Source organism: Belonocnema kinseyi, chromosome 3 (assembly GCF_010883055.1).
Source record: "Belonocnema kinseyi isolate 2016_QV_RU_SX_M_011 chromosome 3, B_treatae_v1, whole genome shotgun sequence".
NCBI lineage: Eukaryota > Metazoa > Arthropoda > Insecta > Hymenoptera > Cynipidae > Belonocnema > Belonocnema kinseyi.
The window spans coordinates 1,263,594-1,276,964 of record NC_046659.1 but is presented as its reverse complement, the minus strand read 5'-3'; the positions used below and the strand labels follow the sequence as shown (position 1 = coordinate 1,276,964).

General features: G+C 40.1%; 1 protein-coding gene across 1 annotated transcript in view; it reads right to left on the bottom strand.

Annotated features, from left to right (window-relative positions):
• Nucleotides 1-3,718: 3,718 nt before the first annotated feature.
• Nucleotides 3,719-13,371, bottom strand: part of LOC117168932 — a 139,910-nt gene continuing 130,257 nt past the window's right edge. Inside the window, exon 4 of the mRNA XM_033354917.1 lies at nucleotides 3,719-4,029. Coding sequence (XP_033210808.1) covers nucleotides 3,719-4,029 — 311 coding nt within the window. The remainder of the gene's footprint in view (nucleotides 4,030-13,371) is intronic.

Genomic DNA, 13,371 nt, shown 5'->3' with positions numbered 1-13,371 from the left:
TGAAGAAGGTGTGGAACCGAGGTAAACCCGAAGCGGTTCTTATAAAACCGGCTGAGGGACTAAACTATGCGGGGGTCCTCAAGGGCCTCAAGCAGAAGGTGAACCCGGACGCCCTTGGTGTACAAGTCAAGGGTGTTAGGCAAACCCGAAACGGTGAGGTCCTTGTGGAGCTAGGATCGACAGGAAAGGGCAGAGCCGAACTTTCGGCAGCTATTAGAGATGCGGTTGGCGATAGGGGTACCGTGCATGAGCTCGTTCCCCGTTTGGAGATAAAGTTCAATTTAGAACAAACAAGCCGAAGTGTGAGTGAGAAGTCGTTTGATAGCGATGTGCCCAAAACTGGTGTGCAAATCATGGAGGACATGAGAGGGAGTTTTGGAGTGGCGAGGAGACAATTGCAGGCAGCTGTGGCTCGCTTTGCGGAGCTGGAAACAGTCTTGAAGGACATGTAGCTCTTCTGTGATAGAACGAGCAACATGTTCAAGAAGATAAGGCAGGGTGTAGATAGGGCAACGCTTTTATCGAAAGATGGGCTTAAGGAACTGAAATCTGGCATAGGTGGACTCAGTTGGCTTAATAACGACATGTTGTTAGCTGAAGAGGATATGGAGACATCCCGGGTTCTAATAAGCTCCAGGCGGGACACCAGCCACAACTCGACTCAAACCGAAGAAGCCGTGGAGATCCCTGCTTCCCAACATGGGAAAAGAGAGAGGGACAGGCGGACTTGGTTAGCTGAATAGCGATATGCAGTTGCTAAAAAGATGTTGAACCGGGCGATAAATGCTAGTTAACACGAAAAATGGGTCGAAGTCCATTTATCAGTGGACACGGACACCTGAGGCCTTGGATACTAGATAGTGACGGGTAAGCTTTATGGAAGATCACCCGTTGCTGTCATGGAACCACAAATATTCGAACAGATATTGCGCGAACTATTTCCCAAGCATCCTGACCGTGTCGTCAAGGAAAATGTGGTACCCGAAGCAATTCCTCTCTTCACTGAGGAGAAGCTGTGGAGGGCCACAGCCAAATTGGCGAACGGAAAGGCGCCTGGTCCTGATGGTATCCCGACGGAGGTTGTGAAAGTACTGGCAAAGCAGTAACCATATGTTTTATTAAATATGTATAATGCTTGCCTGGAAACGGGAGTTTTTTGTACACGATGAAAAAAACAAAGGTTAGTCCTTCTTGATAAAGGAACGGGCCCACCTATCACACAGTCCTCTTTAAGGCCGTTCTGCATGTTGGATGCTATGGGCAAACTCTTTGAACAAATCATACGTGCCAGGCTAAGAACGGCAATTGAGACAGCTACTTGAACAAGAGAAGTCTGCTGTACGAAACCACAAAAGGTACGCGTTCCCTCAAAGTGACAGTCGGAGTTGCCCAGGGATCGGTTCTTTGACCGGATCTCTGGAATGTTGTATATGATGGAGTGCTAACGATGCAACTACCAGCATATGCCAAACTGGTGGGCTTTGCCGAACAACTTGGCTGCAACAATTACAGCCAGAACAGAGGAAGAAGTTGAATAGAAAATAGTATACATTGCGACAAGGATCAAGGATTGGCTAGAAGATCATGGGCTACAACTGGCCAGTAAAAAGATGGAAGTAGTGGTCCTAACCAGACAAAATAATTTCAGGAAACCATTCTTTGTGGACATCGCTGGACACGAAGAAGTGGCAAAAGACTCGCTGAAATACCTTGGTACGTGGGTTAACGAGAAACTGACATTCTCGCAGCAGATTAGCAAAGCTACTGACAAAGCGGATACCATGGTGGGAATGTTATCAAGGCTAATGTCGAACATAGCTGGGCTTAGAAGCTGTGAGAGGAAGATTCTGATGAGCGTCACTCACTCCATCATGCTTTACGGAGCAGATGTCTCGGCTGGTACTCTGAATGTTAAAAAAATACAGAGAAAAACTGCTGAGAGTACAAAGGAAGGGGGCGTTAAGAATCGCGTACGCTTACACGTTGGTACCTGGACCCGCAATCCTAGTTATTTCAGGAACAATACCCATCGACCTCATGGCCTCTGTGAGGAAGAGGATTTATGAAGCAAAAAAAGTAGATGCCAGCAAAGAAATAAGTAAGGAAGAAAGAGGAGCAACCATAGGTAAGTGGAAAGAGCAGTGGGCGGCAGAAATGAGAGGCAGGTGGAGTGCTAGAATTATATGTGATTTGTTAAAGTGGGCCGCCAGGAAGCATGGGGAGGTAGGAAACGATAGGAAAGAGAAAAAAAGATATCACATCCCCGACTACGTGGACGGACGTTGTGAACAACAAGAAGAAGAAGGTAGAAAAACCGAAATGGAAAAATTAAGTCAAAGGGTAGACTAAAAATAAGCCTAGGAAAAGGAAGAAGCGTGCCAGACCGATCATAATGGCTATTTGCCAACAAAAGGCCAGATATATCCTTCTTAAGATTTGATGAAATACAAAGGACTGTGTCGAATTTTAAAGTGTCCTAAAGTGCGTTGTAGGAAAGAATGGTAAAGTCCAAAATACAGTAACAAGAACTACTGTAGAGATAAGAGATCTGGACAGTCACACTACGAGAGAAGAGGTCAAAGTAGCGCCAAAGCAGGATCTGAAAGAGCTTACTAAGCAACTAAAAGTCACCGTTAGCAAACAAACCGGCAGAAGTCAATCGATAGCCACAGTAGAGCTGAGCACGAAAGCGACAAACAAGCTGTTTAAAACAGAGCACATCAAGATAGAATGGGTCAACTTTCGTATCAGAAGAAGAATCGAGGTGGAGCAATTCTTCAAATGTTTTGGATATTGGCATCGATCCAGAAGCTTCAAGGACCCAGACAGAACGGATGTGTGCTTTAAGTTCGACACAAAGGGCACAAAGTTGCAAACTGCAATGTTGGTGTACAGTGTATCCTATTTACAAACAAAAAAATTTCCAGACGACGAAGTCAAGCATTTCGACGGGTCTGGCAAATGCCAAGTTTCAGGGAGGCGCTATGGAGAGCGAAACAAAACGACCGAGCATGATAAAGGTTTTGCAAGCCAATTTCATCGCAGCCAAGCAGCGAACGACCTGCTGAACCACATCAAGTACTAACAGCAGGTTGATGGGCTGATTTTAAATGAGTAATACCAGGATAAAAATAGTCCGACATAATTTATTGCCGAATCGTTAGAGTGGGGAATGCTAAACTCGAACTTTCGAAATGAAGGTATAATGGAGATGACGGCCAGAAGAGGACTGATAGTCCTAAATACTGGCGCAGAGAGAGAGAGAGAGAGAGAGTTCCAGGAGTGTATTTTAGGAGCTTGGGGGTCCTTTGTACGTCACGGAGAAGGTAAACTTTGGTGAGAAGCTGGAGTTTGATGCAGAGGCATATGTTCCACATAATTCGCTATGATATCTGCCATGCGAGTCACCTTTTCCGACAAATCCATTATCGAGCCCATTGCGCGATATAGTCAAACTACTGAGGACGATCTATACATCATGCAGTAAATCAGTTGTCTTGAGTTTTCTTAAGTTATCACTTACCTCGTAGATGACAAAAGAACATGCCTAAGCACAGCTATGAATTCAAAGGTCGATGAGTTCATTGCGCGATATAGTCAAACTACTGAGGACGATCTATACATCATGCCGTAAATCAATTGTCTTAGAAAAGTGTGTACGTTTTGGGATTTAAATTAATTTGTTTGAATTGTTGATTTTGATCCTGATCTTCCTTTATTACCATTTAAAATAATAAAACACAATGAATAACATGTTTATGACACTGGTTCCAGATTGTAACTTTAAGCCTACTGAAGGTGAAATTTTAACAATAGAAATATGATTTTTGTTCGCTTTAACAGTCGGCGAAGGAAGCGATGCAGTTGCCTGACCAATATACCAATAAACTTTATTGTCTAAAGGATTGCTTCTCATTTTGGTCACATCTGTTGCTCGGTACAAAGTGATATTATCCTCTTCTTCACTTTGATTTTCGCCGTACGGACCAGGATGAATAGCATTTTGAGCTTTCGTTGGGCCTGCAATTTCTGCAAAATATAAAATTCTTACATTATCCTTTGCCGGAAGAAACTTTTTAAAATCTTTTATAGTAAAGAAAAATTAAAAAAAAATTTAAATGAGTAAGTAAAATAATAATATGAGAAATTTATAATTAATGAGTTTAATGATTAATGAGATTAATGAGTTTTTTTGTCAACGTCCATGGTATAGTTAAAGATTTCAAATTTAGATAAATTGTACTTGGTAATTCAATTATTTATTTAACGTTTCATCATTAGATATTTTGAAATCAATTGATCGATGTTCTAGTTATTTGGGACAAAAGTCCACAAAATAAGTGATTGCCTACGAGTGTATAGCTTGCATCTAAGTTTGCTTTTTTGTATTTTCAATTCATTAGCTCTTGTGCCTGTTAAGTCAGGTATGAAAAATGACAAATTATGGGTATACGATATAAAAATTTACAACTGCTTACGAAACAAGCTCGATATAAGGTGGCTCCAACTCACGAAAAGAGCACACAAATCAGCGACGTAGGCAAAGCAAAAGTTAAAGACTCTAAGTGGGGCTCGTTAGACCTGCAACGAGTCAGATATTTTCAGACGTTCTTAGTGATATCAGAGACAAAATCAAGCATGAGGACATAGGAACAGATATCCGATCCATCCATCGTACGTACGGGGGCGCCATATTGATGAAGCTGCAGAAAGGCACGAAAGATACTCAAGCCTTTGTGAGTGCCATAAAGGTGTCAGCGGGAGACACAGGAGCAGCCAGAAGCCTGGTACCTAGAATAAGTTTGGTGTTCATAGACCTTGACATCATCATAACCAAGGAAGATGTGGAGGGAGCCTAGACACTTGACCTCGAGGGAAACTGTAGAGACTTTGAAGTCACCATCTCCAAGGCCAATAAATGGGGGCCAAATTAGAGCGAACGCTGATATCAATTAGCAAAAGGTTAGGAAACTTCTAGAGGCTTGGGGAATAAAATCTGCTTGGATTTATAGCAGAATCCAAAGGAGGACTTGATTCGTTCGCAGTTTTCAGCGCTTCGGTTTTGTTCATAACTTGCGTGACTGTAAAGGACACGACCTATACTATATAGTCCTCGGACAAGTTAGGAACTGCGGAAAGTCACGGGACAAGCGAATGGACTCATCGTTCTTAATGCGAACGAGACCACTTTTCGACATCCTGCGCAGAGGGTCACCATCCCTGACATATCTCTTGTGATTATAACTTTGCCAGAAGGGTCCAGAACTGGAGGGCCATTAAGAATTATACTCGAAGCGACGTATCCCACGGGAAGTTGCTGAAACTAATCGGCTATTATTTTGAAATACATGCTGGTATCAAGATGCTTCAAATTGCTTTTAAATGAAGACATTTTAAGGTTTTCCTTACACATACATTTATTATGATTATTAGTATTTTAATACATTTATTTCTCATTACTTCTAATCTGTAAATTTAATGATAAATATTTTGGAAGTATTCACCATTACCACTGGAACAATAATCAATTCTTTTTCGAAAACAATACACAGCAGGGCATCGGAATTTAGGAAACCACGAAAACAAGGAATGGGGACATCATGCTTGCAGTTACCATAGTGACCTCGAAGTTCTGAAAAAAAAATAGGTAGCAAAGAAAAACCCAGCAGCCAAAGTGATGGCTCTGGAGAATCGAAGGGTAATCTATATCAGAGGTATGGATGTGGTTGCGACTGAGGATGAAATCAAGGAAGCCAACAAAACAGAGATATGGATGAATTCGAGTAATTTCGAGTGAAGGACTTTGAGACCAGCATAAGGAGAGAAGCAAAATATCACTGCGATTATGTAAGATTATGATTCTCAAAAATAATTCAATAAGGAAAAATTAAAGTTAGATTAATGGTCTGCAGTGTCTTTGAGAGAGTCGGAGGAATAATATGCATAAGGTGTTGGGAGCAGGGAAACCTTACGATGGAGTGGTACAACCCAAATCATGAAAACCTGTACCGTAAGTGTGGGCAAGACAGTCACAGAGCCACGGGCTGCCAAAACATGCCATATCCTTCAAGATAATTTGTTAATTAATGAACCACGAAGAATCTGTCGATCGCGGGTGTACTTGTAAATAGTTTCTCCCTTAAGAGGAAACCTGAGGCTCCTAAATTAACAAGGTTTTAGAAGTTAAGCTTCATTCTGTGCAAACTTCAGCGCCATATTTCCTTTCCAGAATTTTGCATCACTTTCCTAAAAATTTACTTGAATTGAAAAAAAATCTTCGGTCTTATGCTACAATTCTCTTCATTAAGATATCCGAATGACAATGAGAGGTAGAGTTATACAAAAATTCTTCTTAATCCCTAAAAATTCAATACAATGAATAAAGAATCTTCACGATATTTATAATAGTCTATTTCACGAATACTTAGTTTTCCTGACTTCCAGACGTTACCTTGTATGGTCAGGTGGTGCTACTATACTTGGCAAACAAATTTCCGAGTGTCGATCTAAGTTTCATTGCGAGGATTCGAGAGCCAAATGAGATTTTGCATCGAATGCCTAGCGCCGACGGTCAATCTCGTCGCCCTTCGGTAATCATAGCAGTCCCGTTCCCGCGGATTTTTGAATCTCTATTTTTCGTGTGCTCGCCCAAGCAACGACGCCTGTTTCACGTAGCAGTACTTGTGACCTATATTTTTCTTCCACTTAGAAATTCACAAGTCATTCAGGGGCGTATTTATTTTCTGTTTTACCTGCTTTAGAATTAATTTTATAAATTTAGATTAATTTTATGTGTTGAACAGTTTCAAGCTGAAAAAATAATTTATGTTACCTACATGAGCCCATTGTGCGATATAGTCAAACTACTGAGGACGATCTGGATGGTAGTTGCAAAGGTCGAATCTGCAGTGCCCTGGGAAAATTCCGATCACTTAGCACTTAGCGCTAGAGAACTTTCATAGAGCAGCTCACCCCAAACAAAGTTGACGTGGAAAGTAAAGAAAACACGAGCACGGCAGATATGGTAAATGGAAGTCAAGAAGGTGATCTAGTAATGGAGACTGTGGAAACAGAAGTTACAGGAATCCGTTTCCCAGGGCTTCTTGCATTAAATGCACACCTTCTGGCGTGAGAACTTGGAAGCTGTGTGCTTCTCTCGCTGAGACAACAAGTACTCAGCAAATCAATGCGATGTTTGTTAACTGAGGCAGTTAGATCGTCTAAGAGTAAGGGCATGCTGGAGACAAACTCCTCAATTCTTATCAAGCGAAAGAAACCCTTAAACTGCCAAACAGTAGCGATGTATCTTGTAAAGGGTGCATCAGGGCCTTTAAACTAAAAGAAACTAGAACATAACTCAGGGAAAACAGCACATTCCAAGAATACCAATAAAGCTGTCAAGGCCCTTAGGGACCGGAATGTATGATTGAATGTACAGGTATGGTAGGAAAGTGTGTTGAAGTCACGTACTCACTGATACCTGAAGCCTGAAAAGAAAGGTAGGCTCTGCAAAGGGGAAGATATCTGTTTCAAGGTGGACGGAAGCGCCTATACGGACAAACTCAAAAGATGATTGAAGGTGCTGGCAGAAAGGACACCTTAAGATGGAGAACGAAAGCCCAAATCATCAAGACCTGTGCTGGAAGTATACGAACATCAAAGGACAAACCGTGGCAGATTAGGTTGCAGAGAACGAGCTGGTGGTCCTGAACGCAGGTGATATATTAAAATACATAGCACAGGATTACTCCTCAATTTTGGACCTCACCTTTGCTACAAAAGATGTCAGTAAGAACATGGACTAATAGCAGGTAAGAAACGATGAATCATTAAGTGGCTGCAATTATATTATCTTTGGGACAGTGGCAGAAAAAAAGATGGCATCAATGAAAACACAACTTCGGCAGAAGGTTTCTTAAACATGCTAAAAGAACCTTGTAATGAGAACACGCAAAAAAGATTGATAATTCCTGAAAGCAAGAACGCAAAATCGTGAAATGGGAAAATTGCAAAATTTTGGGTAGAATGCAATGAAACAAGAAGGTTCTAAACCAGTAGTATCAAAAATAGCACAAAAAAAACATAATACATGAAAAGTGGTTAATGGACCCTGAGGCCAAAAAAGTCTGCGATCCAGCACAAGAAATGCAAAGAATTCCTTCTGGAAGATAGTCCATAAAGGGGTCTTCTATGCAAGAAATACTGGTTAAGCTAAGGCGGGGGGTGATCGAAGAGGGATTTTTAAGTATCATAGAGCCATACCTGTCCCAAAGGAAAATAACAATGGAGGCAGAAGCGGAGTCTAAAACAATCTCTACAAAAAGTGGCATTCTACAGGGAGTCATCCTCGAGCCGACCCTGTTGAATGTATTCTATGATTAGATCTTGAGGATAAGGCTGACAAAAGGATTTAGTAGGCAGCATGTGTTTTCAGAAGATCATTTAACACCCAGATCTGATGCCAGGCTTTATGCTCCAGTGTACTACGTACATGTTACAAAAAAAAACAGACGCTCAAAACACATCTGACTTTCGACCGATAGTCTGTCTTTCAACAATTTATGAATGTCTTACAGCTATTCTTGCAGATAAGGTATATTCTCATTGCGACATTGACTACAAGCAAACGTTTCGTTCCGTGCCGCATGACTATTTTCTTGAAGTATTAAAGCTTTACAAAATATTCCCACGCATTATTGACTTTCTAAGCCATGCGATGAGGTGCTAGGGTGCAAGAATCAGCTATTTTGATCATGGACAACCAAGGATGACTAGATCAATACGCTTTACGACGGATATATTTCAAGGAAACTCCTTCAGCGCACTATGGTTCTGTTTAGCGTTGAATCCATCGAGTAAAAAACTAAACAGCATGTCTCGTGGGTTCAGAATTCATGATAATGAGGATGGTCATCAAGTGATCCATCTTCTTTACATGGATGATCTGAAGCTGTACGCTAGTTCAGGCCAGAAACTGCAGCAAGTGATCGATGTCACACAGCAGTTTTCCAATGATATCCACATGGAATTCGGAATAGACAAATGTAGAATAGTGCATTTAATCAGAGGAAAATTAGGGAACGCAGAGTTAGAGAACGAGTTGGAAAATGACATCGAGGTAAAGGCTGTAGGCGAATCATATAAATATCTGGGTATTCTGGAATCTAAGGATACTCAGCATTCGATAGTTAAGACGAGCCTAACGGCTGCCTTCACTATGAGAGTCAGATTGATTACGAAGAGTTTTCTTAACTCAGCAAACAAAATCAGGGCAGAAACGATAGAGGAATTAGAAATACAATGTTTGTCAGGAGCAGAAATTATCGCAAACAGGTATTAAATCAAGACGGGTTGACTGGTGCCGATTATGTGCAGATACCAGCGAATCCGTCGAGCACATTATTGATGGATGTCGCGTAATGGCTCAGCAAGAATATACGCACAGACATAATGACGTCGCGGGCATTATACATCGACAACTTGCACTAAACCTAGAACTCTTAAAAGAATAGATGCCCTTCTATAGATACATTCCAATTCCCCTTTTTGGAAAGCAAAGATTACATCTTATATTGGGATGTTACTATCCAAACCAATCATTACATCCGGGCTAATCGACCTGACATTGTGATACGAGAAAAAAAGGTGGAAGAGAATCATCGACATTGTTTGTCCGTTTAACCGAAATTTGCAATTAACCTATTAAACCATTATCCACAAGCAGAGCGAGTTAAGGCTTGAAGTAAAGACCATATGGAGAAATGTGCATCATTTATCTATCAATCTATCAATCAATTTCTGTTGATTCAGGTTAGGTGAGGTCAGGTTTTGTTGGGTGAAGTTATGGTAAATAAGTTGATATCAGGCAAGGGTTGATCTTTCACAGTTATTGACATGTTTTTGAAGTGAAAATTTGCATCACTGGCATTATTTTGAAATTTATTTGCCCCAGAGCATGATTTTTCGTCATTTTTTGAGGTTATGGCTCAACCATGACATGATGGGTGATTTTCCATACCGAATTTGAATTCAGCGCCTCAAAATCGATAGGAATACGTGTGTCTTGTTATCAGATCCGCACACTTTTTTTTGTGTGGCTGTGTTATCAAATCCTGACAAAACCTCCTTCGCTTTTTTAAATTCTCAATTTGCTAATCGAGCCTCACTTTCTTTTATAATAGAACAGTCAATGCCTAAATCTATGTTATTTATCTTATCTGCTTCTACCTCTTGAACCGATGACGACTCCGCTTCACCGGCGGTTAGTCATGCGATCGTCTCTTTCCTTTGATTATTTTTTCTTCTGGTAACACTGGTCCTCTGTTAGTTCCGTTTCTCCCTTCAAACGACGAGATGAAAACTCTTTCTTGAGATCCTAGATTTCTTTGAGTTGATCTTTTCTTTAGTCTGGTGCAATCCAGAGGTGTTTCAGCTTGACATTGGTTTCGGGAACTTTGCGCCAGGAAGAAATTTGCACATAAGCGTTTGTGCAACTCCTTCGATTTGGCACACAAGTTGTAATGGTCAAGGAATCGTTTTGGTTTAGTGCATGAAGGCCACGTCTAAATTCTGGTGGGTTTAAAACTTGAAAATCAGGTAGGAGCTCAGCTAATTAATTTGCTACTCCAGGTTCACGAATTTCTTCTGACATAGAGGATTCATGCTCTGATAATTCGAATAAGATCAGATTCTTTTTCTAATGTTCGTTTGCTCAATTTCAGTTATGTATTCACGAACAACAGATGCATCATCGATTGCATCATATCAGTTGGCTCTGATTTGGGCATTTTGAGTTGCATTTAATTTAGATAGGATAACACACGCTTCTTCAAGTTGTAGAGATTTAGATATCGTATAGAGATTTTGTAGACATTAAGTTATAGATGATTGGTTTGTACATTTACGTCAGGTGATTTTTCAGACCATTCTAATTTGTAACGTATTTTGGTTACAAATTTAATGTCGAAATCGCCCAAAGTCGATTAATTTTAAATTCGATTTTTAGAAAGTGGACAGTTTCATATTTTTATTACAATGATTCTAAAGTTATATTATGACTATTATATTGGGTATAGCTTAAAAGAATGGATAAGCTGACAGAGCTTTACTTTTACTAATTCGATTCAATCACATTCACGAATGTAAAATATAAAATTTGGAAGCACCCAAACTGAAAACATCTTAAAACTGACAAAATAAATTTCTTCGGAAACGTTGGATAAAGAATACTGGTCAGTTTAGTAAACAATTGGGTGTAAAGAAAATACATAAAAGGAACCACTGACGCTCCTGCAAATTTATTTGAAAGTCGGATAAACCATAAGGTTCCGTCGATCAAAAAACAGAAAAAGAAAAAACATAACACAATCATCAGTATACACTTATAATCTCACCTACACATGAATTAGTCACAGCATATCAGAATACAGTTTTTGCACACATAAGCTCCTGTGGACTCGGATGTGCACAGATGTGAGTTTCCTGAGCAAGTCTGTAGGTTTCATTTTTCCTAATGTTCTTGAGAACACATGTTACTTGCAAAACTGCGCACGTGTAAATATTTCTTGCACAACTTTGAGCGTGCACAGATTTCACTTGTCTAACTATGCACATGAAAATATGTCACTAATCGAACTGTGCACGTACACATATGTCACTTGGCCTTTACATCTGCGTGGAATGCATTTTTAACCGTTTCCCTGAATTTGTTAAAATTTCGGAATTTCTATAATTCCTTGAATTATCTGAATTTCTTGAAATCTGAATTCCTTAAACTCTCTGAAATCCCTGATATCGCTGGAATTCTTAAATTTCCCGAATTTGTTTATTTCCCCTAATTCCTTGACTCCTGCACATTTCCGGAATTCATAGAATACCATGAATTATCTGAGTTTCTAGCATTTGCTGAATTTTCTAAATACCCAGAATACACTCAATTCCTTGGATTTTCTTAATTCCTTGAATGCAATGAATTTCTTGAATTGGCCAAGTTCGCTGAATTCCTTGAATAATCTGATTTCCTTAAATTTTCGGAAGTCCTTGAATTCGTTGAATTTTCTAAATAACTTGCATTTTTGGCATTCCTTAAACTCTCTGAATTCCTTGAATTCTCTGAATACATTGCATTTTCTGAATTTATTGAATTCCCTGATTTCTTTGAAATTTCTGAATTTCTTGAATTCTCTTAATTTATAGAATTTATTGAAATCTCTAAGGAAGCGATCCAAGGATGACAGCTTTCTGCATCCAATTTGCAAGTACAGTGGAATATTTTTGGCAGGCTGGTATGGCTTTAAGCTTACAAACTAGTAACAGTTTCGCTCCTCTAAGAGCACCAATTGTAAGGACAATTACTTTAACAGGGTGTCTCAGACTCAAATATTCATATTTATAGAGCGGTAAAGAAATTAAAAATAAATAGATCGAAAATTCCTTTTCACAAAATTCATTAAAATTTTAGTTTTTAAGCAACAAAATGTTTAGACTGAACCAATCAAAAGCCCGCTTTAATCAGACATACGATACCCTCAATGTGTTATCAATGTGTTATCTAAAGAAAGAAGAAGAATACAAATAAGGGAGAGATAGGTCTAACATTTGGCCTGCATATGCACCTTATATTCCAGGTCGAAGATGTCCATTTCGCAGTGGCTTTTGTTAGGACAAGTTTGGATAATGTTGGACAAGTTTTCTAAGATTCATTTGAAGAAAGGAAGGGTAATTCTCAATGTCCGATGAACTTGAGTTTCTAAATATAATAGTTAATAGATATCTTGACACTGTAGATGCCTATACATACCCGGCCGTGCTTCAAATCTGCTCTCCGGAAGTAAGATCAGTAAAAGAGCCTGTCCGAAGCAGATAGAAGCATATTCTTCCACAAATTTGGTCTTCAAATCTGTGAGCGTATCGCCTTGGTTCTACTCTACTTGTATGGGTCTGTTCCATGGACAAAGAAGGAGCTTTCGGCCACTTATTTCTTACCTCGTAATATTACGCATATGTATAAGAGCTTGCATTTTAATTCTGCCATTTTAAGATTGTACCTCTCCCGTCGCGTCTCCGAAGGGCCTATGACAAAGCCACCGAACGCGTCCTCGGGTTGCGGATAGAGGGTCCCTGTCCCAAGGGTTTCTGCTGAATATGGTTACAAAAATAAATAGGCAGTCGCGGACAATTGTCCAGGGGTGGTCCCGCAGGAATTAACCCCCAAGCGGAGGTGTGAAAACCATGCCGAAAGCTGAATGGCACCTGGGTGAGGTGTCTAGCACGGTGACTCTGGGATACCGGGCGACCTCTCAGAGTACGTAGCCTTATCCTTGCATGCGGGGCTCTACAAGGATGGACGAACCCCTTTCCCTAGCTTCTCGT